This window comes from Zosterops lateralis, assembly GCF_965231275.1.
Source record: "Zosterops lateralis genome assembly, chromosome: 16".
In the NCBI taxonomy this organism is placed as follows: domain Eukaryota; kingdom Metazoa; phylum Chordata; class Aves; order Passeriformes; family Zosteropidae; genus Zosterops; species Zosterops lateralis.
This window is the reverse complement of record NC_139776.1, coordinates 4,091,970-4,118,754: the sequence shown is the minus strand read 5'-3', so window position 1 is coordinate 4,118,754 and position 26,785 is coordinate 4,091,970. Positions and strand designations below refer to the sequence as shown.

Genomic DNA, 26,785 nt, shown 5'->3' with positions numbered 1-26,785 from the left:
CAGCACTTAGACTATCATCAGTGCTCAGTTGTACTTTACAGCAGATAAAGACTTAGAACTGCAAGTCTCAGTGATTATTCATTTGGCAACAGGAGTGTAATGTTAGTACTGACTTCTCTCTCATCTTCTCTCTCCCTGTGATGTCAGATCTGCAAGTATTTCAGCTGACACTTGATATTCAGACATTTGGTATCAACACTTCTGACCCTTCACAAACACCAGCTGTGCCAAAGATTGAAAATACCTTGGCCAGCACAATGTCTTCCATTAACTGCAATAAGGATAAATATTTTTGCTACTGTAGTGAATAAGAGTCCCTATAAAGAGTGCTACCCTACCCTAAAGAGTTTTGGTTCCATTTTCTCTAGTGTTTTCACATTTGCCTGAAATGACTGTGCCAAATTAATTTCACTGTTGGTTCTGGTCTGTTTAATGGGTGACTCAATGAAACTTCTCTGTGACTTCCCTTCTGCTAAACCAAACAAAATAGACTAATGTTACAGAATGAGAAATGAGCTGAAGTAATCTCAGTGTAGATTGCAGGAAGAAAAGTGTGTTATTCACTTCTGGACTGTCTCACTTGTCTTTTGCTATAGAATGAGTAGGGCTGGACAGGCTCAGCCTGTGTTTACTCATGGGACTGGTCAGGGAAAGCATCGACTTCAAACTGGCTTTTATTATTTCTGCTTCATGTGGGGAAAAGTACAATTCAGGATTCAGTTTTCAAGGGAAATTTCTGATGTTCGAAGTTGCTCATGCAAAGTTTTGTCATTAGGAGGTTTCTCAGTCAAGCTGTTTTACAAATCTGCTTCAGCACTGCTCACTCCCAGCTCCTCAGTGCAGATACTCCCTTCTCACACCACTTGTCATTTTCTTGCCTTACAGTGACATCTCGTGGTATTTTAAATACTTTCTCTGCAGGTTTGTTTTTTTTTGTTTGTTTGTTTTTTCTTTCTTTTATAGTATTGAGTTTTTACCTTTCTCATTTCAGGGAATCAGCAGTATTATTTTGTTTACAATTGCTGCAGGTTTACCCACTGTGAAAGGTGACTTCTCTCCCAGATGTTCCACTATTGCTGCTTATTCTAAGTATGAACAGAGACACTTCTCGATACTCTTTCGGAGTATGTGAAATTCACGATAAATTTTATCACCTGCACTTGTGATCCAGCAATAGACGCACCAGTACCACAGCAGTAAAGGTAAAGCCCCTCTTTGGCACTGCCGGATTCCATTTAAACACATTCCCCAGTACTGCAGGGTTCCATTTAAGCACATTATCCAGTGCACTGCTGGATTCCACTTAAGCACAATTATCCAGTTCCCTCTGCATAATAAAGACCACAGACGTCACTCGAAACCCTTTCCCCACAGCAGGTCTGTAACCGAGCGTGTCTTTACACTTACTCGGGCAGTGAAAACGTTTCTAAATTAAGCACAGGAGTGGATTATTACACTGTTTTAGCAAGCCATGCCCAGTGATTTCTGTGTGTGGGCACAGATCGGTTACAAACAGCGGCCGCAAAGACAATTCGCCCCGCGCTGAGGGGCCGCTCCCGCCGGCCGCGCTGAGGGCCCGCAGTGCCCGCCCCCCCACGCTCCCCATTGGCCCGCGGCCGCGCTGCCGGCCGCTGATTGGCCGGCGGGGCTGGCGGGCGGTGAGGGGCGGGGCCCGGCCCGCGCTGAGGGCGCGCGGCTGCGGGCGGGCGGGGAGAGCGGTGAGGACCCGGCTCGGGGTCCGATATTCGGGGGTTGTTCCAGCGGGGCCTGGGCGTCCCCTCATCGAAAAGCGAGTTTTTATTTCCTCCTCAGGGCTGTCTGACCGGGCCGGAGACAGGAGAGCTGTGAGGTGCCGGCACGGGCCTCAGCGGAGGCTGTGTGATCTTGTGTTGGAAAAAGTAATTTAAAATCAGCCTGTGTTTGTTATTTCTGTATTATTTAATACAGGAATAGCTAGGCTGTGTTCACGGTTGCTGTTCTACAGAAGTCATTCCCTATCTTTAATCACTGTTAAAGTATTTTGCCTGTAATTACTATTCTGTTCTGTCTGGGATGGGGAGACCAAAGGTGCAGGTTGTTGGCTGCACTTGGTTTGGTTGGTGTTAAATAATTCATACAAAGCATGAACAGATTCATTGCTTTTCTTAAATGTTCGACAGAGGAAATATTTTGCCTGCCCTTGAGTATTAAGACATTATTTTCAGAAATTTCTGTTACCCAGATCTTGCTTTTAGCTGGTGATAGTCACTGTGGAGCCTGTCAGTGTATGTATAATCAAGAAGTCTTTTTCCCTGCATCATTTACCATTTTTGTGTTAAATTTAATTTACCATTTTATGGAGAGGCCTTTATGGAGTTTCACTGTTGACTCTCCTGTCCTGAATAACCTGGTATTGACCTTCAGTGCTCTTTCCTTGCTGGGAAATCCTGAGGGTCCTCCCAGGCCCCTCTGTGCCTCCAGCTACAAAACTGATCATTCCTTCCTCTCCTTTGCTTTAAGCAATTGTTTATCCATGCAAGAAAGTTCCCCTATAGCCCCAGATGCTTAAATATCATTTATACACTGACAAACTTTGGAGTTTGCAATGTTATTTTGACTGGTTCCCAACGCGTTTGCAAAACCTGTTTGAAGTGTGACGATTGTTTCCTTTTATGCAGCTGAGTTGGTGAATGGCAAAAATGCCAGCCAGGAATGAGATGCAGGTATGTGCTGATGGAGCAGGATGTGAGTTCTGATTGTTTTAATTGCCAGCATTTAATTGTAAAGAAAGTCTTCAGTGCAGTGTGGTAGGAGGGAATTTTCTTTTGACGTGGCTCAGTGCAAAGTAGCTCTGGGTGGAGAAAGCAAGAGGAGCTGGAAATTGGTACTGATGAAAATAGATCATAGGCATTTGGCAGAGGTTAATCAACTGAGGTGATACTTAAAATGTTGAAATCCAGTTGTAATTGATTTAGAAAGCATAAAGGGGCAGGATGGATAAGGTAACTCAGGAGCATAAAATACTAAATATACCAAGTAAGGGGTGTTGGTACAACAAACACTTCCAACACTTCTGTAGGAATTTAGTTGTAAGGTGAGGAAACAAAAGCCATTTAAGGCAAATAATTAAAATCTCAGTGCATAAGTATTTGCAGGATTAATATATTAGATAGGGTGCTCTATATTTAAGGTTTTACACTTAATTATTTTGTGATTCAGAATATTTGCTTCCAATGCAGCAGGTGCTTGTGTAAAACTTGAATCAAATCTGTGTTAATTAGATGTGTTATATCACTGTTAATCACACAATAATACAGTTGCTTTGCTATATTGCTTACAGTTTGAAAAGTTAATCGATGAAGCTGCAGGAAAAAAGGATTTCCAGTCCTTGGAAAAATTTCTGGCCACGGAAGAATGTGAAAACGTGTCTCACAAATGCAGCAAACAGTTTGTCAACAAGCTGGACAAGCTTCTGTGCTGGGTAATGTAATCATTGCATCAAAATCATCTACACCGTCTTTGGAAGAGGGTGAAAAAGATTTTTTTCATTAGGCTTGGTTGACACCAGGAGTTGATTTAAGAACCCAGAATAAATTTTATTAATTAAATCTCTCCTTCAAGCAGTTAAGGTGGCTTTTGAGAACAAAAAAGGCATCTGGTTAATTAAATGTGGGTTCTTGTGGGACTTCACACTAAAGCTTATTTTGTAATTTCGATTTCAGGCGCTTGACAAACAAGAAGTCAAAAGCATTTCCACTTTACTAAATGCTGTTCAGAAATGTGGGAGGAAGATCAGCATTGCAGGAGAAGATGGGCTCCCAGCAATGATAAAACACGGCCTTGTTGGAAGGATAAGTAAAACCATAAAGCATCTGTGACGTTTTAAATAAATACAGAAACATGAATAAAGTGCATAAGCAGTGCTGAGGAGCTCAGTGTTTGATTTGGTCCTTGATTAAATCAGAATTAAGGATTTCCCATAACTTTGCAACAAATTGTTCATATTTAGATGTTCTTTGTCAAGTGACCCCTCAAGGGATGCTGTTCTATCCCAGTGAGGGTTTTTCAAATCATGCAATATATAATTAATTTAGATATGTTTACATTAATTGAAACAAGATTATATATTCTCATGTGTTTTCTTATATTACTTTTGACTCAGGAATGAGAATTTCCTGATGCCATCTAATTGTTTGTTTGTTTGTGTTTTTTGTTGTGTTAAGGTTTTTTTTGTTAATTCCCTCAGCTGTGATTTTGGACCTGCTCTTTCAACAGATTTTAGTGCTATTGTGATTATTTCGTGTTATTTTAACCTGCATGTTAGATACATTATTCATTTGTAACTCAGCAAAAACTGAACAGACACCACATCCTTTCTTCTTTCACCAGAGATTTCACTCTGGAGTTAATGAGAGAAAATTAATGGCAATGTCAGATGAGAGTTACTCAATTGCTTTCTCAGCTGCTTTAATAATAGATAAACAATATAATAATAATAAACCTACAAATAAGAAACAACTGTTGAACAACTAATGTTCCCATTGAAACTAACGTAGTTTATTGAAATTGAGGTTGTTTTAATAAGATAAATACCATTTAAAGTCATATAGAAATCCTCTTTTTTGTTTTGCCGTTACTGAAGCCTGTTGTTTGCTTCAGTGTTATGAAATACATTACAAGGGCCCAAAATGATAAACAAAATTTAATAATAAACAAGACATAACTTTATGCTTGTATTCACACCATCAAACAACACTTTCATTCAGCCATTATCAACTTTCAGCTGTTTCGTCAAAGTAGATCTCCAGTTTTTGTGCTAAAAAGTTCTTAAAAATCACCTAATTTTATTTAGCCTGAGTGAAGAATTTCAGTCTGGGGTAACATCTGCTCAGCAGAGTGGGGATGCTGTTGTGTTGTTTTGATCATTGTTTAGTTTTAATTAACTTAAATAGAAAACATGGTGCTTTTCCAGGCTATTAAAATAGATTTACCTTTGTTTTCCCTTTACATGGTCAATTGGTTTGAAAAGTTAAAAGGAATTTTGGTCCTCAGAGGAAATGAAAAGAATGAAATGCTGACAAGTCTGGCTGAAGATTTCTTCATCATGTTGCTGGTAAAAAATACATTGTTAATAAAATTTGTCAAAGTAATTGTTACTAGTTTAGCAATAAAAGGACTTTAAATATGTTTCTATTTAATATCTTCCTGAAGTTAACATTATAATGACTTCTGAAATAGATTATAAATCATTTGGGTTAAACAGTTTGCTGTATTCATACTAATTTCTGTTCATGAAATAAAGTTTAAAAAACCAGTAACAGTAAATGCTCAATGAACAAAAAAAATTCATCCTGATCAAAATTTTATTACACTTATTATTGGTATGTTAACTCAGTTTATAAAGTTTATAAGATCTGAGAATTTTCTTCTCTTCCTAAAAATTTTTGTCATTGGTGAAATAATTTCAGTAAATTAAACAAATATAATTTTGGGAAAACACACTTGTTAGTTGAGATCATCTCTTAGATTCTTTGTTAAGGACAAAATAATTTCAAAATCTTAAATACTTTTTGATTACTTCCTTCAGGTACATGTTGCCTGATTTTTTTATGCTGTAATATTTTCTTTATCGAAGTGATTTGGTTTGGTTTGTTTTATTACAGGTTTTGTGTGATGGCAGACCTGAAGGTGAGCTTATAAAAGCAGAAATGAGAGTTTAAAATGTCTCTTTCAAAACACACAAAGGACCACATTTCTCATTCCTGTGATGTCAACTTTAGTTTGAGTTTATCTATGGACAGATTTCCTTGTAACTTGCTGTTGTCAGTAATAAAAAAGCACAGTAAGTCTCAGAAATGGCAAATGAACTGAGTAATTCCTGAGAAAAGTTGTTTCCAAGGTCCTGTGACAGCTCAGACCAGCCCAGTGGTCCTTCCTTATTGACCCTGTCCCTGTGAATGTCACCCTGCCCTTACCTCTCGGTGTGGAAGTCCCTACAGACTGTTTGGTGTCATGATCAAAGTGAAACGTTCATTTCCTTGGCCCTGGGGAGAGAAATTCCAGCACCTGAGTTGTATCTCAGAGAGCTGAGTTATAGGATTGACCAATTACAGTTAAAAATTAATACTCCCCTACCCAGTGATTTGCACAGTGATGCCCAGGAATAGAAATATGGTTAATATAAATTGAAGTAACTGTTCTGTTTTACATATCACTAATCCTTTATAAAAGATCAGACACTCTGTGTTTTATTTCTAAATGAAAACAAATCCTTTCCCAAATGTTTATGAGGAGACAGTCTAATACATTCCTCACAACTCCTTGATTCCTTTCTCTCCTGTTTGTTAGGTAAAATGCAAATACTAGACAACTTTGTTCTGAGAACGTGTTCCCTCATCACTGATGCCAGAATTAATATTTATGTTCAGCAGGAGGTAAAACATCCTTCTTTCTAAGCAGCAGTTTCCTGGGTAAGGTATTAACAGACTTTGTGGAGACAGCTCTTTAACTGTGCAGATACTACAAAAAAAGAGAATATTGTAGTATTCTAGGATCAGAAGGAGTGTGTAATGCTTCTCTGGGAAGTTTTGTTGTTTATATGTTGGGGCTTTTCAGATTACTGACCTGTGGTGGTGGGGCTTTCTTTGTTTGTTTGTTGGGTTTTTTTAAGGCTAAATTACAAAATAGTGATATTAAAGTTCTGGGTGAGGAAGTTGTATAAAAGCACAGGAAAAAATGTGCTCTACAAGTGCTAGAAATAGGATTAAGGTTGTTGGTTGTAAATTCTTTAGTCACCTGCAGGAAATTTGCATTCCTTCCAGTACACTCCAAATTTCTCCTGTTTATTTTAGTAACCTCAGGTTGTCAGGGGATTTTCTCTCTAAAGAAAGGGAAAGTTACAAAAAAGTCTTGTAGTAAAGGCTACATCCCCAAAGGAAAGGCCTTTTAATGCTAATTTAAGGTACACTTTAGCTCTGCAATCAACTGCAGACAGAACTCTGACTTTGGAAGATTTTCTGTATTTTAACCTGCAAATAAGAAACCAATATTGAACTACTGTTCCCATTGAAACTGAGGCAATTTATTGAAATTGAGGTTGTTTTTCAAATAACATTTAAAATCATGTAGAACTCATTGTCTTTTCTTGTTTTGCAGTTACTTAAGCCTGTTGCTTTCTTCACTGGTATGAAATACATTACAAGGGCCCAAAATAAGAATAACTCAAAGTTTAACAAACTTACTTTTCCTTTTTTCCACTCTTCTTAGGTAATAAAAAAACTGAATTTATTGCTTGACAAGATCCCTCGAGATGCCAGGAAAAAGATACTTTCTACAAAGGAGATGTTACTTGTCATGTAAATGATCTTCAGTATAATTTTTGTATCATTATATCATTTGCAGAGTTGGGAGGTGGTTTTTACTGAGCTGTTGTGCAGATTGGTCCCTGTTTAACTCAACATCTGCACTTGCTGTTGAATTCTCAACTGTGGACAGGTATTCTCATGGGTTATTCTCCATTAGAAGCCTGAATTTTCCTCTTTCCCAGTCTGAATCAGGCTTCTCCCCATCCCAGCTGTCATAAAGTAATTAAACTTCTATTTGTAAGGATGTGCTTAAAGCACAGTGAATCACTCACTGCAAGGTTGGGCTGCTCACACTGGAAATCATTCTACAGCACTTCAGAAAAGCAAATAGAATTCAAATTGTATCTGTCAGGAGATTCAGGTCCCCAGGTAGTGCTCCCAGAGATATTTAACCCTTGGAAGTCTGACAGTTCCATAGAATCAGGGATTTGTCTCATACATTCAAAGTTTATAATAAACCTTTCCTCTGGGCCTTGTGTTGGTGTCACCTTTTGATGTAACGTTCCTTTGTTTGGCAGGAGTGAAATGGGGAGGACAATTCTGGATGCTGGAGGTGAGCATGGGACTTAATTTAGTATTAAGCTTCTTAAAAATGAGATGCAGACCCATTAGGAAACCAGAGAAGGCATTGGGAAGCTACAGAAAAATATCTGAATACAGTCTGCCAGCTGGATTGTTTTCTGTGTGTTCAGTGTGTGGAAAACTCATTGAAGTTTTTTGTTTTCTCAAGAATAAAAGTTTTCAAATAGAAAAAAATTATAAAAAAGTCAATCTTTGAGGCTGTGAGCTGTGACCATGGGTAGTAGTACTGTAACTTCCCTCAGGGATCACTTTGGTACCCAAAAATTTCCCAGCTCAGAGAGATTAAAGTTGAGAACCCTCTCTCTTGTTTAAACACCTGGTGTTGGCTCTGTCAGTCCTGAAAAGTTTGGTTGGTTTCATTTTGAAAAATACCTCATTTAGTCATCATTATTCCCATACTTCTTTTTCTAATTCCCCTTTATGGGTTACTTATATGGATCTAATGGGATCTAGATTATGTTCAGCACTGCTTACCCCAGTTTCCTGGCAATATTTCCCACCTCAGTAGTTATTTAAATCCTGTTGTGCTGCAGACTATGACACACAAGTGGCCATCACAGAAGCTCTGTGCAGGATGGTGTCAGAGAAGCAAAGGGGAGCTCTGGCCTCCCAGTGGTTTCCCATGGAGTTTGTGTCTGCTGCATTTAAAGGAATTAAAGATTCAGAGTTTGAGACAGTAAGTCACACGAAGAATATTTCCAGGGAGGGAAACTTCCATTTTACAATTCTTTTAAGAAGTTTCTATGTTTTAATAGGATTGCAGAAAATTTCTTAACCAGGTGAATGGCATGCTTGGAGACAAAAGAAGGTAAAACTGATTTTTTTAATGCTAATGTATTTTCTTTTTTTTGGATTTTATGTTGTGATTAAATTTCATGTTACCTCCCTGGGGTAAAAATTACTTTGATTACTGGGATCTCTAATTCTCTAAAGCTTGTGAAAACAAAACCCATTTGCTGTGTTCAGATCTGCAAAATTTATTTACAGCATTGTAGAATACTTGAAAAAAATATCCTTTTCTTACAGGGTTTTTACATTCCCATGTTTATCAGCAGCTCTTGATAAGTATGAGGTAAGGTTTTCTACTTTCTAGTTAAGAAAAAATAGAGATAAAATAAGAAAATTACTTTTTTTCAGAGGTGTACAAGTAGGCATGGACTGAAAGCTTGTCAGGGTTCAGACCAGCATGAATCTTCTTAGCTGGTAGTTGTCAGTGCTCTCTGCTCTTACTGTTTTATCCTATTCTTTTTGTTTTAGCTCCAGATACCATTGGATGAAAACCTGGAAGAGTTTTGGATTGATTTCAACGTTGGCAGCAGGAGTATTTCCTTCTATGTGGCAGCAGAGGATGAAGTAAGCTGAGTTTTGTCTCCCACTGGATTGTCCTGAGGCAGCACATAGACATTCCTTGGAGTTTTAGATTTTATTTCAACATGTTGAACTTATGTGCCCATCCCAGTGTTGATGGGGCTGAAAAAAACCCCAGGTTTTGTTGATATTTAGATCAAATAATTTCACAGTAATGACTTCCTGATGCTGTTTGGGGATAGTTTAACATGTGCATAGTGAGCAATAGTGAAGCACAAGTTCCTGTCACTCTGTGTAACAGAGGTTTAAAAAGTTGGAAATTCGTCCTCACTGAATGACTTTGATCACTGGATTTCTTGCAATTTTAATATAATACTTTTCCTATTTTTCAAAATGTATTTTTCATGTAAGGACCACCAGTGGGAAACAGTCATTATACAAGAAGAAGATGTCAACGTGTACAGCCTGGAAGGTATTTGAACTCAAATATGGGACCTTTTTTTGTATTCTAACTTGAATTTTCAGTCTAATTTCAAATTGATTCAAATACTGACTTAATTCTAGCAAAGCAGAATTCTCACTTAAAAGTATTGTAGGAAACTGCTTTTATCAGGGACAAAATTGCACTGCAATCACATCTGCACTTTGGGGATGCTGGTGTGATTTTAGGAAAATTATTTTATAATCATGTCTTGGAGTCATTTCAATACAAAGTAAGGCATAAGACAATGTTAGGTAACAATATTCCTTTTGAACTTGTTAGAACAGTAAATACCTGTAATTTGTCTGCAGCTGTAGTAAGCAACCTTCAAAGAAAATTCTGTGGAATAATATACAGATTAAGTATTTCTAAAAAATTAAATTTTGAATTATTTTACTAATAAAATTATTGTAGATTAGGGAGAATTAAATAAAATATTTTATCTTAGTACCTGAACTGAGGAAGGTGTCGTGTGTTGACAAAGATTATATGAGATGCTGTTAAATTGAAATGAAACCGCTTTTCAAATTTTATTTTTGTCCAGAAAAAGATTCAAAGAAATTATTAACAATAGATCTAAAAAGCCCAATGAGTGTGGGTACTCTTGAAGGAGAGAAATTTCTCTTACTTTTTGATTCTATCTTGGAAATCAAAGATGCGACCAAAAAGATTTATGGATTTCATAAATGCAAGGTAAGATTTAAACACCTTTTTGAATAGCTTTTAGTTGATTGTTATTAATTTATTAATTTTTAATAGTTTTTAATTGATTTAACTGACATTTTTATGTGTCATTGCCATAAGAATGTTCCAGCTGTGATTATTGGTATCTCTCCATACCAAGAGTTTCTCTTTAACATCTCTGCTACAGATCAGCAGAATATGTTATAACATAACAGCAGATACACTATAATATGTTAAGTTTTGGGAAAGATGCTTAATAAGGACAAGAGGAAATGGCCTCAAGTTGCTCCAGGGGAAGGTTTAGTTTGGATTTTAGGGAAATCTTTCCACTGGAAGGGTTGTCAAGCCCTGGCACAGGCAGAGCAGTGGTGTTGTCCCCATCACTGGGGGTAGGACATATGGGGATGTGACACTTGGGGACATGGCTTAGTGGTGGGCTTGGCAATTGGCCTGGACTCAATCACCTGGAATGGTTCTTTCATTCCAAGATCAAAAATGAATTGCAACAAAAATGACCTGGCTGGAAAGAGAATATCATCTTTTAATGTCAAATCCTGCAGATTTAATTTTCCAGAAACACGACGTGGTTGCTTACAAATACTTTCAGAAATGAGTGCATGAGCTGTCTTGTTTTGCAATGCAATTAACATTCATGAATTTACTCATTTAGTAAAACATTTTTAGCAGGCCACACCTTACTCCTTGCTGCCTGTGAGAGACTGTTTGGTCCTGAAGCCTGACTGAGGAACTCATGAGGGATGGAACTGCTGTGAATTTGTAGAATCTGGATTTCTCTGTAATCTGATTTCAGACACTTATGATCTATCACTTAAATACTTGGAGTTTTTATTTTTAAAAAGAGCAAAGTGTCTAATTTGGCATATCCCTTTGCAGGACTTGAGCAAGAAGCAGTCTGCATCAGTAGCCAAAACAACTGTGCACATTGTCTTTGATGAAAGTGGATCACAGGTATTCTACCTCAGTGGGCTGAGATGGTTTCTTGGGTTTGTTTAATTAGTCTGATTATTCATAATTGATAATCATTCATAGTAAAAACAAAGACTTTAAAATATCAATAAATATAGATAAGTCTAAAGCCAGGCACGTGGTGTCTAGTACGTATGTATTGGGGTTTTTTGAGAGATATTAATATCCAAATCATAGAATAAAACAGAAAATTATGCTCGGGGCAAGTTCATTTATGAACATTGTTACTTGAAAACCCATCCTTAACAAATTAGCAATTAAGTTGGAAGTTTTTCAGACTAAAAGTCTGAAGTTTATCAGAATCTCCAGTGGGGGATGTGTTGCTTAGGGTAAAGAATTTACTCTGTTTGTGTAGAAATAAAACACAAAATCCAAATATTTAAAAATTAAAAGAAGTTAAAATATTGTATAGGTTCTGGTACCAGAAAGTCAGTTGTCACCAGGTTTGAAAGAAAAATCTGGAGAGGAGGAGAAGAAACTCAGTAAATACAAAACTCAGCAACCTCTTGAAAGTTTGAGGACTCAGGGTAAAAATAACAGTCAAGAAAAACTCAGAGGTGATTCCTCCAAGGTTAGTAGGATTTTCAAAACAAAAAGAAGTAGAGAGAAAATGCATGTCAATTTAAATATTTAATAGTCTAAACCCCTTCTTATTTGACAGTTGGAATATAGTTAGTACTGTAATAAGGATTTGATTGTTTTTCTTATGACTTGACACTAAGGTATAAAAATCCTTTTGCTAAAAAATTTGTTAGTATTTTGAAACTACAGTAATGTGACAGAAATAAAAAGGAATTGTTGAAGATCTTTAGAGCATGATGGTCTGAGAATTCTCTCTAAAGAGAAGTTTTTGAGGATATGCTCAGATGTCCCAGTATGGAAAAGTCAATTATGGCCTCAGAGACTGCTGGGGAGGGGCTGAAAACCAAAACAGTTACTGTGTCTTCATGGTGCCCCATGGGTGTCTTGCAGTAGGAGTTTATAAACCTTTTTCTGCTTAGTTTGTAGCTTTGCAGGATCTCCAGGGTATTCCTTGGTGAACAAGGGACATTGAATTAATTTAGAAAACAAAAACCATGAATCTCAGTTTGAAAAATATTTTGTTGAAATATAACTGCAGGATATAACTTGATGTCTGCAGCAGCAGCAATTGACACTCCGATAATGGAAAGTGTCAAGAGGATCTTGGCAATAAATTCTCTGAATTCTTGTGCTGTCATCCTTAAATCAGTGTATTATGGCCAAGTTCTTTCTGTTCCTCAAGATAACTCCATCCCGTAAAAGGAAAGTGTCTGAAGCATCTGTGGTTATTCCTGGAAATACAAGTGTGTCCACCAGGAGTCCACTGTCTTTTGTCAGCACATGTAAGTCTGCAGCTGCTTTCAGGGTAAAAATACACTATAAATGGACTTTGAAACTCAGGCATGAGCTGTGATCCTTGACAGAGCTGGAAATGAAAAGGAGAAATGACAAAATCTCCTGAGCAGATGTTTTAAACTTGAGATGTTTCAGGTCTGCTTGCTCCTGGTCCATAGACAGGGTGTGGGCCAGGGGCTGCACTGATTCCCAACAGCTGAGGGTCCCCTGGCACTTCTGCAGCTGTCAGGGAGCTGCTGCTGCTGGAGCCAGCTGAGAACTCAGTAAAAATATAGTACAGTGAAGTCTTTAAATAGAAACCTACTATTTTCTACCAGAGCCAGCCTGTAACAAGCTTTGCTTTTGCCTCCAGACATCCACAGTCTGTGGGCTTTTAATCCCCACATAGCAGAGTTGGAATCAATGGAATTATTAGAGGTCCATAAGGGGCTGGTAACAAAACTAACCAGGTTTTGTTGGAGTTTATGGAATAACTGTGATCATGGGCAAAGCTCTTCCTGTTGTAATGGGAGAACTGGTGGAGTTCTAACACATCTCTATTTTGTTTCAGCCACTCCTTTTAAAGGGAGACTTAAATTGCCTCTGGAAATGACCAGCTCTACTAAGAGGTCTGACAATAATGCAATAAATGAGAGCAGAACAAAGAATTCCTATCAGGAACCTCCTAGAGTATGCACGTCCTCTGTAGCTAAGTGTTTTTCTTAGAATAATACTTATTTCTATTCTAATTTGTTCCTAATACATATTTTGAAGAGCTAGAGTTTTACAGTCAGCAAGTCACTTTTAGAAAACAGCATTTTTTTACTTTTTTTGCATTATGTTTTCTTGTCCTCTGGATTTCAGGTTTAACGTGTTCAAAGTCAGACTGAACTCTAACAAAATTAGACCTAATTTGCATTCACTCATCATTTCTGACTCCAGAATTAACTTCCTTTTTCTGGAACTTCAGTTCTTCCTTTGTGTATAATAGGAGAAAGGTGCATGCAATAATTTCGAATTGATTTTGCAGTAGTGAAATAAAACACACAGTCATAAAACACAGAGTACATTCAGCTGTGCTTGTGAAATGTTGATTTCTTCAGCTTGCAGCATTTAAAGCATTAGTTTTTAGTGCATTTTTTATCAGGCATTCACTACTATAAGACAAAACTACACAGCTGTCACTGACCTGCAGTTAAAGTATATTTTTAAGTATTTTTTTTCTTCCTGTTGAACAGTGACTATAAAATAATATTTTTGTATTCTTTCTGGTTGTGAATGTGTGCCTTGCTCAGATCAGGTCAAGCCCCAGACTATGGGACTCTGAAGCATTTTTGGCGCAGCCATGCTTTGGAAAAGGCTTTCATGTACAGAATTTCTTGTTTAAAGCATTTCTTTGGCTTTTCTGGGCTGTAACTGGCAGTGTTACTTACTGTGCTTTTTAGAGATGCACAGTAGACAATGAATTCTGTGAAACAGAGCAGATCAGGAAGGCAGATACCAGGAATGAGGCAAAAATACGTGGGAAGGTACTGGAACAGCACTTCCACGAAATGAGAAAAAGAAATTCATGTTTTATTAGAGAAAGCACAAGTTTATGAGGTTGTATTGCTTATGGTCCTGCACTAATACTTCCTTCTGGGTGTCATTCCACTGTAGAAAATGTGTTCTGAAGAAGTCTCAAAAACTGTACAAGAGGCTACAGAAAAGCAAACTTTGGGCAAGTAATTTTACAAGCATTGATAGTCCTTACTTTTTAAATTATTTTAATTTTTTCTTTTGCCATAATAATTGACAGCAAATTAATGTCTCATTTAGATGAAGTGTTTGATATTGTTCCTGATTCTCAGCCAGTTGGGAGAAGCAAGAAACCTTTGTAAGTACTGGAAAAGAATTCCAAGTCATTGTTGTCACTCACTTTGAAGGAAGAATTTTCAAGCATTACCAGAATTGATATTTTGTTCCAATGTAAAATGCTTTGATATCTGTAAGATATAATAATTTGCCTATTTTATGACAATTAAGACTCAAGTTCTGACAGTAGGATGGTGTTGTTCTTTGTTAGGCTACCTGGTCTTTTGGAGACTTCTTTTGATAAAACTGAACCATGGAAAAAAAGAACATTCCCTCTTCCTGAGAAGAATGTAACAACTGGGGGCAAGCAAAATCCAAATCTATCACTGGCACGTGCATCCCATGCAGGTGATGGTCACACTTGGTCAACTGTTACTCTCAAAAACAGATTCAGAGAAATTAAATTAATATTTACACTGATGCTTGTTTTTCCCTTTATTACTCTTGGTAGTGAAAGAGCTGTGAAACAAAAAGCATTTATTCAGCTTTTTGAAGTACCTCACCAGATAAACAGATGAAAAAAACAGAACCAAGAAAATTAAATTGAGACCATCCTCAGTGGAGAGTCAGTGTTGATCATTTGGAACAGAAATTGTTAAATACAGAAGGGAAATATATTGCAACTCCTACTGAACCCTGGTTTAAAATATTTCTTTCAGCCAGAGTGCCTGACACATCTTTGCTTTCTGATCTTGCACAAGAGGACCCTGATGTTCTCAGAAAAGAGCCTGCAAATCCAAAACAGTCAAAGACAGTGAGAGTTTCTTACCTTTGTTTCTTCCACCTGCAATTAAGAGAATTGTCCAATTTTCAGTGTTTCAGAATTGGTGGGTTTGCTGTCGTGCAAGGGAAAATGGTTTTCAAATGTATGTCATTTAATCCATTAGGAGACATTTAGTGATGTTAAGAGGAGTCATAGGAACCTGAAGTTTTGTTTGCAGCTTTGTTCTTCTGTTGGGTGTTAAGTCTTGAACTGTTTTTATAGAAACCAAAGTCTAAAGAAATGGCAGACACAGCCAAATCACTGATCAGTAAAATCAGTGACAGATACAGAGACAAGAGTGATGAGAAGAGCAAGGCAAGAGATTCCCTGGGCTTTAACAGGTATGATGTGAACTCTTCCTTTTGTGCTGAGTCTTTGTGTGCCTCTGGCTTGTCTCTATGATGTAACCATGACTGCTGATAAATGAAAGGGGCTGGACTCTTTTATTCCATCTTTTAATTGATGCTGTATTGAAATGCGTGAATAAATTTACTGAGTTTGATAAGGGTTTTTTTTTTTAATATACAGGCAGTATTCTAGTGCATATATTCTAATTAGTATTTAACAAAATGTATCTTTATTTTTAGGACATATTTAAATAAATCCTGGATCTCCAAGGTAACACATTAGTTCTTTTGTTGGAATTGTTTTTAATATGTGGAAGCCAGTAGGTATAAAGGGAAAGTTCATAAATACCATTGAATATTAAGTATCTGTAGACATTAATGTTAATTATGCATTGACTGCAGATATGTTTTACCATATTGAACTGTTGCTAATCAACCTGATTATCTTCGTGATGAAGAAGTTGCATTTTGAGATGACAGTGTCTATGAATGCCCAGTCCAAATTTGACAGAGGAGCTAACTTTTCATTTATGAACAGGAAGAAGCTCAGGACAGGACCCTAAAAACTGCTTCTTTTCTCAATATAACTACGGGTCATGTTCTGTAAGTAGTTACCACATTTTCAAACACAGTTTCTGAATACCCACACCTGACTGTGTGAAATGTTCATTAATTCAGTCGCAAAATTGATCTCTGTGTCTGTTCGGTAGGGATGATGTCTACAACTTTAACATCAGTGGGTTTGATGAGCCTACAATCAAGCTTGGAGTAAGAAATAACTGAAATTTATATATTATGAATAGAATAGAAAGGAGATCAGTCAAATGTTTTCTCCTGAAAATATAATTAAGATCTGAAAATTGAAAATGTCAGTGAACTAAGTAGGGGAGAAAGTTTGCCTTGTAAATACCTCCAGTATTCTCAAATACTGAACAATTTCCTGTGTCTTAAGATTCTGGCCATTTCAGGTTGTGATGATATTTTTCCTGAATTAAAAAATTAAACAGTGTTTTAGGAATATCATTATCTTAAATTATCCTGAAAACATTACTGGCATCCTTCTAATCCTCATTTTAAAGACATCTTTGTCCAGATGTTTGAGCAAAAAGAAAATATGATGATAAAACACAGTTTTGCTTCTTGTGGCTCAGAGGAGTGAATTGGGAGAGGTTGTGAAGTAGGTGGATGGGAACTCTTGTATTGCCCTGAGATACTGAAAGCTTCAGTCAGTTGTTGTTGGTTTTAACCGTCAGCTCTAGTAAATAAATTCTAAGATAGAAATTAATATCCCTTAATTACTGAGTGTAAAAACTAAAAAAAAACCCTCCTCAGCAGTTACTGGCTGGTGGCCTGTTTAATTTTGTACAGATTCTATAACCAAAGAAAACCTTCATTTGTTTCTTCTCTATTTGCATTTTTAGATCCAAGAATTGCGTGTGACTGAACTGAGTGTTCATACAGAGACAAGCAAAAAGGGGTAGGATGTTCTGGTTTAATTGCTGATTATCCTAGCACAGCCTGCACTCTCCAGCAGGCAGTCACAATATCCCAGGGAATGGTGCAGGATAAGAATATCTTGGCTGTGTTATTTTTTAAGCAATAAACATTGCTGTGTTCTCCTAGGCTGTTTCATGATTGTCCTCTGGGAAGGTGATTAAAAGGAAAGGATGTGTTCCATGAAGGAAATAGTTCTCCTCATGGAATACCACAGGGAGAAAAACTCCTGAACAGAGGGAGATGGATTTGATGATCCTCCTGGAAGGGACTGTGTTCTTGCTGTGTACTCCTAGTGATAATTGGGACACAAACACAACCTTTCAGGTTTAAAGTGAACAGGTAGTTCCAGAATACTGTGGAAACAAAAGTAGGTACCTTTGTTTGAATCTTTAATCTAGATGTCATGGGCATAGTAGAAAGCTTTAGAACAGCTATTTTAAATACTGTTTAAAGGTGAGTTTTATTTCTCTGATTAAGGAACACAGCCATCAGTAAATCCAGCACAGAAAGGAAAGAAGGAAAAAAGGTAAGGCTCAGATTTTTGTGGATCAGCACAGTTTGTCCTTCTGCCATTAAATACCAGTTCTGTGAACAGACTATGTATAAGAATTAATCAACTTTTCTGGGTTTTGTAGACTAGAAACAATCGAGACAAGAAGCATCTCTTTAGTGACTCAGACACAGAAAACAGAGGGGATGACAGCAAGACAGAGATTAGTTGGCTGCAGGAATCCAAGAGGAAACCTAAAGCCCAGATAATCAATTACAGTAGAAACAAAAAATTAGGGAAACCAGTGACCACAGACAAAAGTAAGAATTTCTTTTTCCTATTTCTGAAGAATGCTGCAGTAAGTTTGTCCATAGATATGAAGTGCAGAGTGTAGCATGTGCTGTGTTGCAAATATCGTGTATTTTTGTTGTTTCCAAGCATAAAGAATTTTCAAATTAGTTCTAATAATTTATAAAGATCAATTTTCATAAATTCTGCATTTTAATGTGGAAAAACTATGGGAGGATGGGACAGGTATAGGTTGCTGTCAGTTAAAAATATATCTTTTTCAAAATAATGGGCTGAAAGCAGTTACTGAATCAATCAATTTGTGGGCATGAAAGTGATTCTGTTGTTTTACAGCTGAAACTAATGTCAAACGTCTGATTATTTTCCTGATTTTTCAACTTTTTTTGTATTGTAACAGCAGATGCATCCCCTGAACCTGCTTGCTACATGGATAAAGCTAAAGGCAAAACCACAAATAAGAAAAAGGTAAATGTAAATTTGTAATTAGAATTTTAATATAAATTAAAAATCTTAGTTCCCCCTTGAAACTTTTTAAAAATAATTTTTCATACATATGTGATGTTTCTCCCAGATCATTTATTAAATACAATTTATTCTTTTCAGATACTGTATTCTTTTCATATAATATTTAGCTGATTTTTCCCTCATGAGTGAATTGGAATGATTTTGTACATTAGGTGCTGTTTTAGTAGTTGGATCCTCTGTGCTTTGGGTAAAGTTAAACCTTTTTAGTTTCAAGTAATTAAACCAAGTTATCTGCCATTTTATCTTATGTGTATATTAATGATTCTTCTTAACTGAAGATGGTTTTATTCTTCCAAAGGCAAACAATTGTAAACCCCAGAATTCAAAAGTGAATGAAATGAAAGTAAAACCCACCAGAGAAAAACTCCCTCGAAGAGCAGCAGCAACAAAAAATTACAAAGAGCCTTCGAGTTCTGAGTCTGAGAGTGAACTAAAGATTCCAACATGCACCTCTAAGGAAGAGAAATCCAAAATACAGGTGTGCAGTTCCACTTGATTATTAAAAACCCATTCCTGTCCTGTTTTTCAAAGTAAATTCTGCTCTGCTTTGTACTTGGTACTCCTGAATTTTAAATGCCCAACAGAAGCAAATTGAAGTTAATTTTATTATTATTAATATTTCCCCTTCTTTTAACGATGAGTATTGAGCTGCTAAGAAAATCAGTCCTAAATAATCTTCTTAGTCATAATAGATTTTGGGTTTTATTTATGAGATTTATTCTGCTGCAAAGAGCTACTGTGTGCTGTACTTTGAAAATGTGACAATATATTAAAAATGTCCTTCAGTGGGAGAGGGTTTAGTGAGCCAAATCTTGTTGGGTTGATGTGGTGCTGGTAAAGCTGTGTCCATACATTGGCTGAATATCCAAATGGATTTTTAGTAAAGGAACACTGGTTGCTAAAACATTTTCCTTTTTTAGCATATCATGTCAATATATATGGAAAGGTTTCTAAACTTCATTTATTAAATCCTGAAACATCAGTAATTGCCTCCAGTAGTTAAGTAGTTCATTAGAACAGAAATTTATGTGTTGAATTAAAGAAATTCAGTGTTTATTGATGTTGGAAAACCTAATCTGCTTATGGATTTAAGTACTTCTGGTGATGGTCCTTCTGCTTGATCAATGGTATCTAGATAAGAAATCTACATCTCTCTTTAGCAGCTTTTATGGACACTGTGGTTACAAAGATGTTTACACAACTTTTGTATTTTAATAGAAATATATGAATGGGGCAAACAAGGATTACAAGCAGCCAAAGGTCCTGCAGATTGTACCAGTGGAGCCAAAGAGAGTGGACAGCTTTGTGCAGAAAGCACTACTCAAATCCAGGAATTCTGCAGAGCAGAAGGAACTGGAAATGCCTTCACCTGAGAGCCCTGCCTCCCTTGAGACAATGAGGTGTAGGTATTTTCACTTTTAATTTCTAGCATCAAGAGGTGGAGGTTAATTGAGGGTCATCACAGCAGTACAATTTTACATTTATGCTGTTAAAATGAGACATCTTTTAATTCCAGTTGTTCCACATAATTTAAGGAATTGTATTAGTATGTCACTAACTCTTCTGTAGGTTGGTGCATTTATTTGACATCAGGGTAATGCAGAAACACATAATGTCAGTATTAGAACAAATCTGGCACTGCTGGAACAGTGGCACAGGGAGAAAGGGCAAGGCCTGTGCCAAATTCCACACACCTGAGACTTGGGAATCCCCAGGGCTGGAGCAGGAGCCGTGTGGGGCTTTGGCTGCCCTGGTGTAACTCCCAGAGTGGTGCTGACAGTGCAGGAACTGTTCCCCAGGTGCTGAGGGAGTGTCAGGAGGTGTCAGTCCAGAGCACAGCTCCAGTGAGAGGTCGCTTAGTCTGCAGGAGTCAACGCCAGAAGACAGGGAAGTGCTGAACTCTAAAAGAGGAACTTCTCCCAGTAATTTCTGTCCACAAAACAAGAGTATGGAAAGTCTGGCTGTAACTCAGTCCCCTGAGACAGCAGTTCCAAAGTTGACATTTGGAAGGAAAAGCTTCTCACCAGTTTTAACTGAAACATCTTTGGTAAGAGCATTAACCTTTCCCTAGAGTTGTTTTAACTGAGATTGTTCCATCTGCCTGACAACTGTTTTTTGCTTCTCCTCTCAATGTTTGGGGTTTTTTGTTCATGTGCAGCTCAGCTTGACCACATACAAAACTGTCAGTGGTAAAAGTTCCAAGGGAGCTGCAGCAGAAACCTGTAAGAATAATGAAGATTCAAGCTTCCAACATTCCTTTTTAGACACATTTTCTGTTAAAGGAAAGCTTCAGGACATCACTAAGCCTATCCCCAAAAACAAGGAAGAGGTATGTTCCTAAATTCTTTTCTCTTCAGCAGAGACCTACAGCTCTTTGCTTTATCAATTTAGAGGTAATGAGCTTTAAGGGACATCTCCTTTTAATAATGATTTTTTTTTTCTTCATGCGTAGACCAGCTTAACAACTGAAAAACTGTATAAAACTGACAGTGGAAAACGTGCAAAGGGAGCTGTGCTGGAAACAGGGAATAACAACGAGGATTCAAGTCTCCAGTCTTGCTTTTCAGACACACTTAGTGCTAAAAACAAACTCCAGGATCCCACCAAAGCTCTCAATAAAAGTAAAGAGGTGAGTTAGTGCATTCCTTGCTCTGCAGAAGAGAGCTGCAGCTTGGCATCTGTTACCTCCTTTCCAGGTGCTGAGGTTTAAGGGAAATGCATCTCAGTATTTAACATGGATTTTGGCACCTGCTAATAGTTAATTTTCAAATATTGGAGATAAATTAGATAATTTTTTATCATATGGATGCAATGAAAGAATTCTATCCCAACAAGATCAGTTACAATTCATAATTTAAAAAAATAACAGGGAGTAAATATTTTCTTAGTGACTTCCAATAAAAAAAATCAATTATTTTTTACAACATCAATGTGAGCTTCTGATGGAGACTTCTAAAAGCAATTTAATTTGGAAGCTAATGAATAAATCAGTGACTTTTCTTTTAGGATTGTGTAGCACCATCCCCCTTGTCTGCTTCCAGCAGGAAAAAAGTACAGTCCTGGATTAGAGAACCTTTTTCCCCCATGAATGAGTCAGGTACAGACGTTTAATTTAAAGCAAAATACTTCCTATGTATCTCCATAAGGGTCAAGAAAAATGTTTTATTTGGCATAGTAATATTTTTAATCTTCTTATATGCTTTCAATATTATTCCATTTTTTATTCTTTTTCTCGTTCTCGCTGCTGTTTTAATTATCCAAAAAAAACCTGAAAACCAGGCTCCAAAATGCAGCTTTAATAAAGAGTTAGTTGCGCTCCAAATAAGAAGTTAGAGGCATTCCTATTGATACTGGGAAAAAAATTGGGATAGTGTTTTTATCAGAAAAAAATCCCAGACTTGCTCATCAGTCAGAATTCAGTTGAATGTGCCCTCTGTAAATGTAATGGTTATTAATTTTTATATAATTCTCATGCTTTAAAGCCAAAGTACATCCTCCTAGAGTTTGCATCCAATTTGTCAATAAAATCTTCTTTATCCACCCATCTCATTGTTCTAAATAATAATAATGCTAAAATCCAGCATTGTTTCCATGTTTATTGAAGGACCAAGTGTACAGACATTCCTCAAACGAACTTACCACAGCTCCACAGAAAGCAGCTCTGACGAGGCAGAAACAAGCAAAGAGGAGGAAAAGAAAGGAAGGAGAAGAATAAATTTAAAGCCTAAAAAATTATTTAAAACAGATGATGCTGCTACTTACAGAGGTTGGTCATGGACTGACTGCAAAGTTTTTAAATAATGTGATAATTTCAAGTTTTAACAATGAAATAGAATATCCATAAAAAGGCATTTTACATGTTAAAGCAAAGAATAAAAAATACTAAATATTTAGAGACTGGATCCATATAAAAAGTCAGAAAATCGATATGCAAATAGAAATGCCATCTGAATGGTGACATTAATATTTATATAGAACAAAAACTGTTCTAGGCCCTGTGCTAACTTCAGATTGGGGACTTTATAATACTGAATTTGACATCATCTTTTTGTTCTCTTCAGTATCTGAAAGTGTCTCCACTCAATCTGTAAACAAGCTGTCTGGTTTGGATGGGGAATTCTGGGGGCCTGATTGCTCAACCATCAGCATTTGTCAGCAGCTCCAGAAAGAATTTACCAAGAAAATTGAGGCAAGACCCTTCATGTGCATCACTTGGGGGAGCACAGGGGTGACAGCTTGGCTTGCACCACTCAATTTCATTTTTACAAGGGGGTTTGTTGTGATATTAAGCAGTTACAGTACTGAATATATTACAGGGTTGGGGTTTTTTTTCCCTAAAGTGCAAATAATCTGAATTTCATGTTAAAACACCCTCTCAGAACCGCTCGCGGAAAATGGATAATTTCAGTAAACAAACCCTGAGAGCTGCCCATCAGCATTTGGCAACAATGACTTATCAGCTCCATGAGTGCAGGTCAGTAATGGCAGATTTCTGTTAAAGCATCCTTAAAATGCAGTGAATACTTTCTGCAAGTAACCTGGTTTGTTTTGGTAGGATCAGGCAGCTGGACAAATTTCATTTTACTCTCGTTGAGGAACTGGAGAAATTTGAAAAGGACTCTCAGTCCCTGAAAATCATGGAAAAGGAATTCTCGGTTTGTATTTTTGTTGTTTGATCGTGGGTAAAAGGGAATTCTCCTGGAATCTGTAGATCATTCACATCATCTTTAAGTTAATGTCATTAATTTTGATTTTCAAAGCCCTAACCTTTTTGCTTCTAGTTGGGTCAGATTTCAAATAATACATTTGGGGTGTCAGGATTCTCTTAGAATCCCAAGGTCACTGTGTTGTCCTGCATGTATCCACCAGATGAATTTCTTTTGAAATTGTATGTTTTTCCTCCTACAATAAACTCTTACAACTACTTTAATGGGCTGAGTTTTTCCAGCTCCTGTGGGGGCTGTGAACTCCTGCCCCTTTGTGTTGAGTCTGTGGTTGTCATTTTGTTCATATTAGAAATTAATGAGTTTTTGGAAAATCAGTTCCCATTTATTAGCATTTCTTAATATTTTTTTTTCCAGACCTTTTGGAAAAAGCATTCCCACACTTACAGCACATACGTGAAAAACGAGCAGCAGAGGTCAGTAGGGTTCACTAATCCTGGGATGAGATTCGTGTTCTGTTCACTTGAGGGGGATCAGCACAACTCCTTCCATAATAGAGAGATGGTTGATGAGAAAATGAGATTAAAATGTTCATATAATTATTCTCCAGCTGAATTTCTCCACATACCTGGGGGGCTGTTCAGCACTAACAATGGTGGGGATATTTATCCATGCTTTAAATGCAGAAAGACTCCCAACAATGGGATGTATTTCTGCTCTGTGTAGGAAGTCCTTATACAGCAAAGCTGTTTGAACTGCTTTTATTTCTTTAGAATTCAGATTCTTAAAACTTCCTTTGAAAAGAATATCTACTATTCTGTTGGCAGTGAAGAAAATGTTTTTACTTCAGAGGTATGGTGAACTTCTGTTTTGCTCATTTTAATAATTCCTCAATTGTACCCACAGATTCCAGTATTGACTTTTTTTCCTGAAGATTTTATCCTCAACATTATATTAATGGTGCATAATATTTTTTTAGCTTTTGCCATAAAATTTCCCTTAATTTCACAATATTCAGTGTTTATGCCTAGATTTCACCCATTGCAAGGTGTGTGCAGTTACCAGGACTCATTCTGGATTCTGTGACTTTGTTTATTGGTGTTACTCATCCAAGAAAGATAAAATTTAAAACATCCTTTTTCCATAGGCAGGTGGCTGCATGTGCATCTGCATCTCTTATTTATGACACATTTAGGGATATCACTGTTTGCTTGAAAATGTGGTGGCAGTTGTGAGCAGAGGAGATGCATTCAGTGTCTTTTTGTAGATGCATCTGCTGAAAGAAGACATAAAAGGACTCCAAGAGAAATTTCTAAAAGAAATGGTAAACGAATTTATCTTGTCCTAATTTTTATTTATTTTTTGTGGTTTGAACACTAAATTACTAAAATTTTGATTCCTGGCCCCCTGTCAAAGATAAAAATTAGTCAGAATGCAAATGTCACTGATTTATTATATTTAAAACCTTATCTGGGTGATAGGAGCCACAGGGAGATGTGAATGGACACATTTACTTCTGAGCCTTAATGTTGAAAAGTATCATCTTTGATATGTTAAGCAGCATGTACAGTGCACCAGGACTGCAATACATTAAATAAAACCTGCCTTTTTTCAAAAGCATGTGATAAATGTGGTCAGTGATAAAAGTGATAAATGTACATTTTTATGTACAGCAAGAAGAGGAGCTGTGTAACGTTCGCAGGGGATTGCAGACCTTGTTTCAATCAAAGGCAGAATTCTGAAGTGATGTTTCAGATTCCCTCCTGAAATTCAAGGTGACTATAAACACTTTTGTAATGGAAAATTAGGTAACTTTTTCTTCTTTCTTTGTTTTTGGTCACACTCATGAAACTACTGTAATGAAAGCATCTTTTCCTTGATAATATTAAAAGCTTTGTGGATAAGACTTATCCACTCACCTTTGAGATTTGGAATTATTTTACTGACTCTGCTAAAATGTAATATACCATTTTATTTTTAGCACATACTACTTTTAAATAAGTCTTCAACAATTTTTATAGGTTACTTAACTGACTTTCAGAGAAATCACTTTGAATTGCACTTTGAATCTATGTGTTGGGTCTGACCCAAAATACAAGTCAGGAATTATTTAGGCACCAAACCACCTGATTTGATCTCAGTCCTGTCTCTCTGTTAGACTTCAGGAGAATTTTCTGAGAGAGAACACTCTCAACACTTGTTTAAACTGTGTTCCAAAAAGTTCTATTAAACAAGTCAATAAAAACAGATGCTGTCTGTTGGGTTTTTTACTCAATGTCATTGATATTTTGCTTTAAATCAGTAAGAAGTCAGATGAAGCTGCTGTGCAAATATTTTGGGTAAGACTTTTAGAGCCACAAGGCTGTGTTGTCTCTGGAAATAATTACACTGAAATTTCCAGTAAATAATTTGGTCCACTCATCCCATTTACATCAGTGAATGAATGTTTTCTGAGCTGCTGGTTTTTGTGTGGTTTGGGGGTTTTTTGAGCCTGTGCTCACTGTGGTCTCCACTAGATGGACTCTGTGAGATGTTCAACTTGTCTTTCCACTGATTGAATTTTATTTGAATGAAACAGGACTTCTCTCTGAGCTGTACAAGGTTTTTAAAGTGCACTGCAAGGCCCAAATGCTTTCCTACAATGAGGCTGCGTGGGAAAAATAACACTACTGTCTTGTTTTCAGTTAGTGACAGGAATCGTGCACTGCAGGCCTGTTTCCCTTTCCCTTTGGGAGGGCCCTGCCCAAGAACAGCCTCCCTGAGCCAGATGTCCTCTCTGAGGTGTAATCCCAAATTCCAGCAGGAACCGAGACAATCCATGGCCCAGGGAGTGTCCAGACACCTCCACAGACCCCCCCAGCAGCAGGAGGGCAGTGCCAGGGTCTGAAATGGTCACAGGCAGTGTTCAGTGCCAGGAGACAGTGGCTCTGGGTTGTCACAGGCAGTGCCCAGTGCCAGGGGACAGTGGCTCTGGGTTGTCACAGGTTTTATTCAGTGCCAGGAGACAGTGGCTCTGGGTTGTCACAGGCAGTGCCCAGTGCCAGGGGACAGTGGCTCTGGATTGTCACAGGTTGTGCCTCCCCCAGGGGCAGAGCAGAGGCCGGGCTGGCTGAGGAAGGATCAGAGCATGGGGAGGATGGAGCCACTCAGAGCCACCCCAGGGTCCAGGTGCAGCAGTGACACAGCTCAGGGGCACTGTTTGACATTTAAGAGCTGTTCTAAGTTACCCTAACAGTATTTTTCTTTTTATTATGTTTTTCAGCATAATTTTAATATGTTTTATATCATAATTATAAGTGGAAGTGCCAGTGGAAGTGTGCATCCCTGCTAAACAGGACATACTGTAGTGCCAAGTTTAGTTTACAGTGGCTCATCTGCTCTGCTCAACCTGAAAATGCTGCTTCTGCTGAAGAAACTTTGCTCTCCTTTGTGTTTAGCCTTCTTGTATATTTCACCTGGACTATCATTATATTGTTGTTAAGAATTAATCCTATATTATTAATAATAAAATGATAGATGTATGTATGTTGAAAGGCTAGTTATGATGTTACATATTTCTGTGAAAAGCCAGCAAGTTAAAAAAATAACAATAAAG

The 26,785-nt window shown here is 37.3% G+C and overlaps 1 protein-coding gene across 1 annotated transcript; it reads left to right on the top strand.

Moving 5' to 3' along the window:
• Window positions 1–1,740: 1,740 nt before the first annotated feature.
• On the top strand, window positions 1,741–26,539 carry SYCP2 (synaptonemal complex protein 2). Its single transcript, XM_083873563.1, has 47 exons — window positions 1,741–1,849; window positions 2,658–2,702; window positions 3,320–3,460; window positions 3,702–3,834; window positions 4,965–5,092; window positions 5,643–5,667; window positions 6,328–6,413; window positions 7,246–7,334; window positions 7,862–7,896; window positions 8,459–8,601; window positions 8,681–8,733; window positions 8,952–8,997; window positions 9,183–9,278; window positions 9,645–9,705; window positions 10,259–10,407; window positions 11,293–11,367; window positions 11,798–11,956; window positions 12,650–12,749; window positions 13,313–13,446; window positions 14,187–14,270; window positions 14,401–14,461; window positions 14,560–14,617; window positions 14,807–14,943; window positions 15,255–15,349; window positions 15,581–15,699; window positions 15,946–15,976; window positions 16,244–16,308; window positions 16,416–16,473; window positions 17,127–17,182; window positions 17,680–17,728; window positions 17,838–18,012; window positions 18,402–18,466; window positions 18,825–19,004; window positions 19,745–19,928; window positions 20,326–20,573; window positions 20,685–20,855; window positions 20,979–21,155; window positions 21,533–21,623; window positions 22,131–22,292; window positions 22,588–22,715; window positions 22,906–23,000; window positions 23,082–23,181; window positions 23,608–23,666; window positions 23,964–24,042; window positions 24,458–24,514; window positions 24,864–24,965; window positions 26,453–26,539. Exons 2-46 carry the CDS (start codon window positions 2,670–2,672, stop codon window positions 24,930–24,932), a joined length of 4,539 nt encoding a protein of 1,512 aa, XP_083729689.1. The 5' UTR covers window positions 1,741–1,849; window positions 2,658–2,669; the 3' UTR covers window positions 24,933–24,965; window positions 26,453–26,539.
• The last annotated feature ends 246 nt before the right edge of the window (window positions 26,540–26,785 follow it).

Excerpts from the sequence above, each read along its gene's own strand:
- SYCP2 (XM_083873563.1), top strand. The coding sequence starts at position 2,670 with ATGGCAAAAATGCCAGCCAGGAATGAGATGCAG. Across the intron at positions 15,700-15,945 it reads GATTCCCTGGGCTTTAACAG|GACATATTTAAATAAATCCT; the intron begins GTATGATGTGAA and ends CTTTATTTTTAG. Across the intron at positions 24,515-24,863 it reads AGAAATTTCTAAAAGAAATG|CAAGAAGAGGAGCTGTGTAA; the intron begins GTAAACGAATTT and ends TTTTATGTACAG.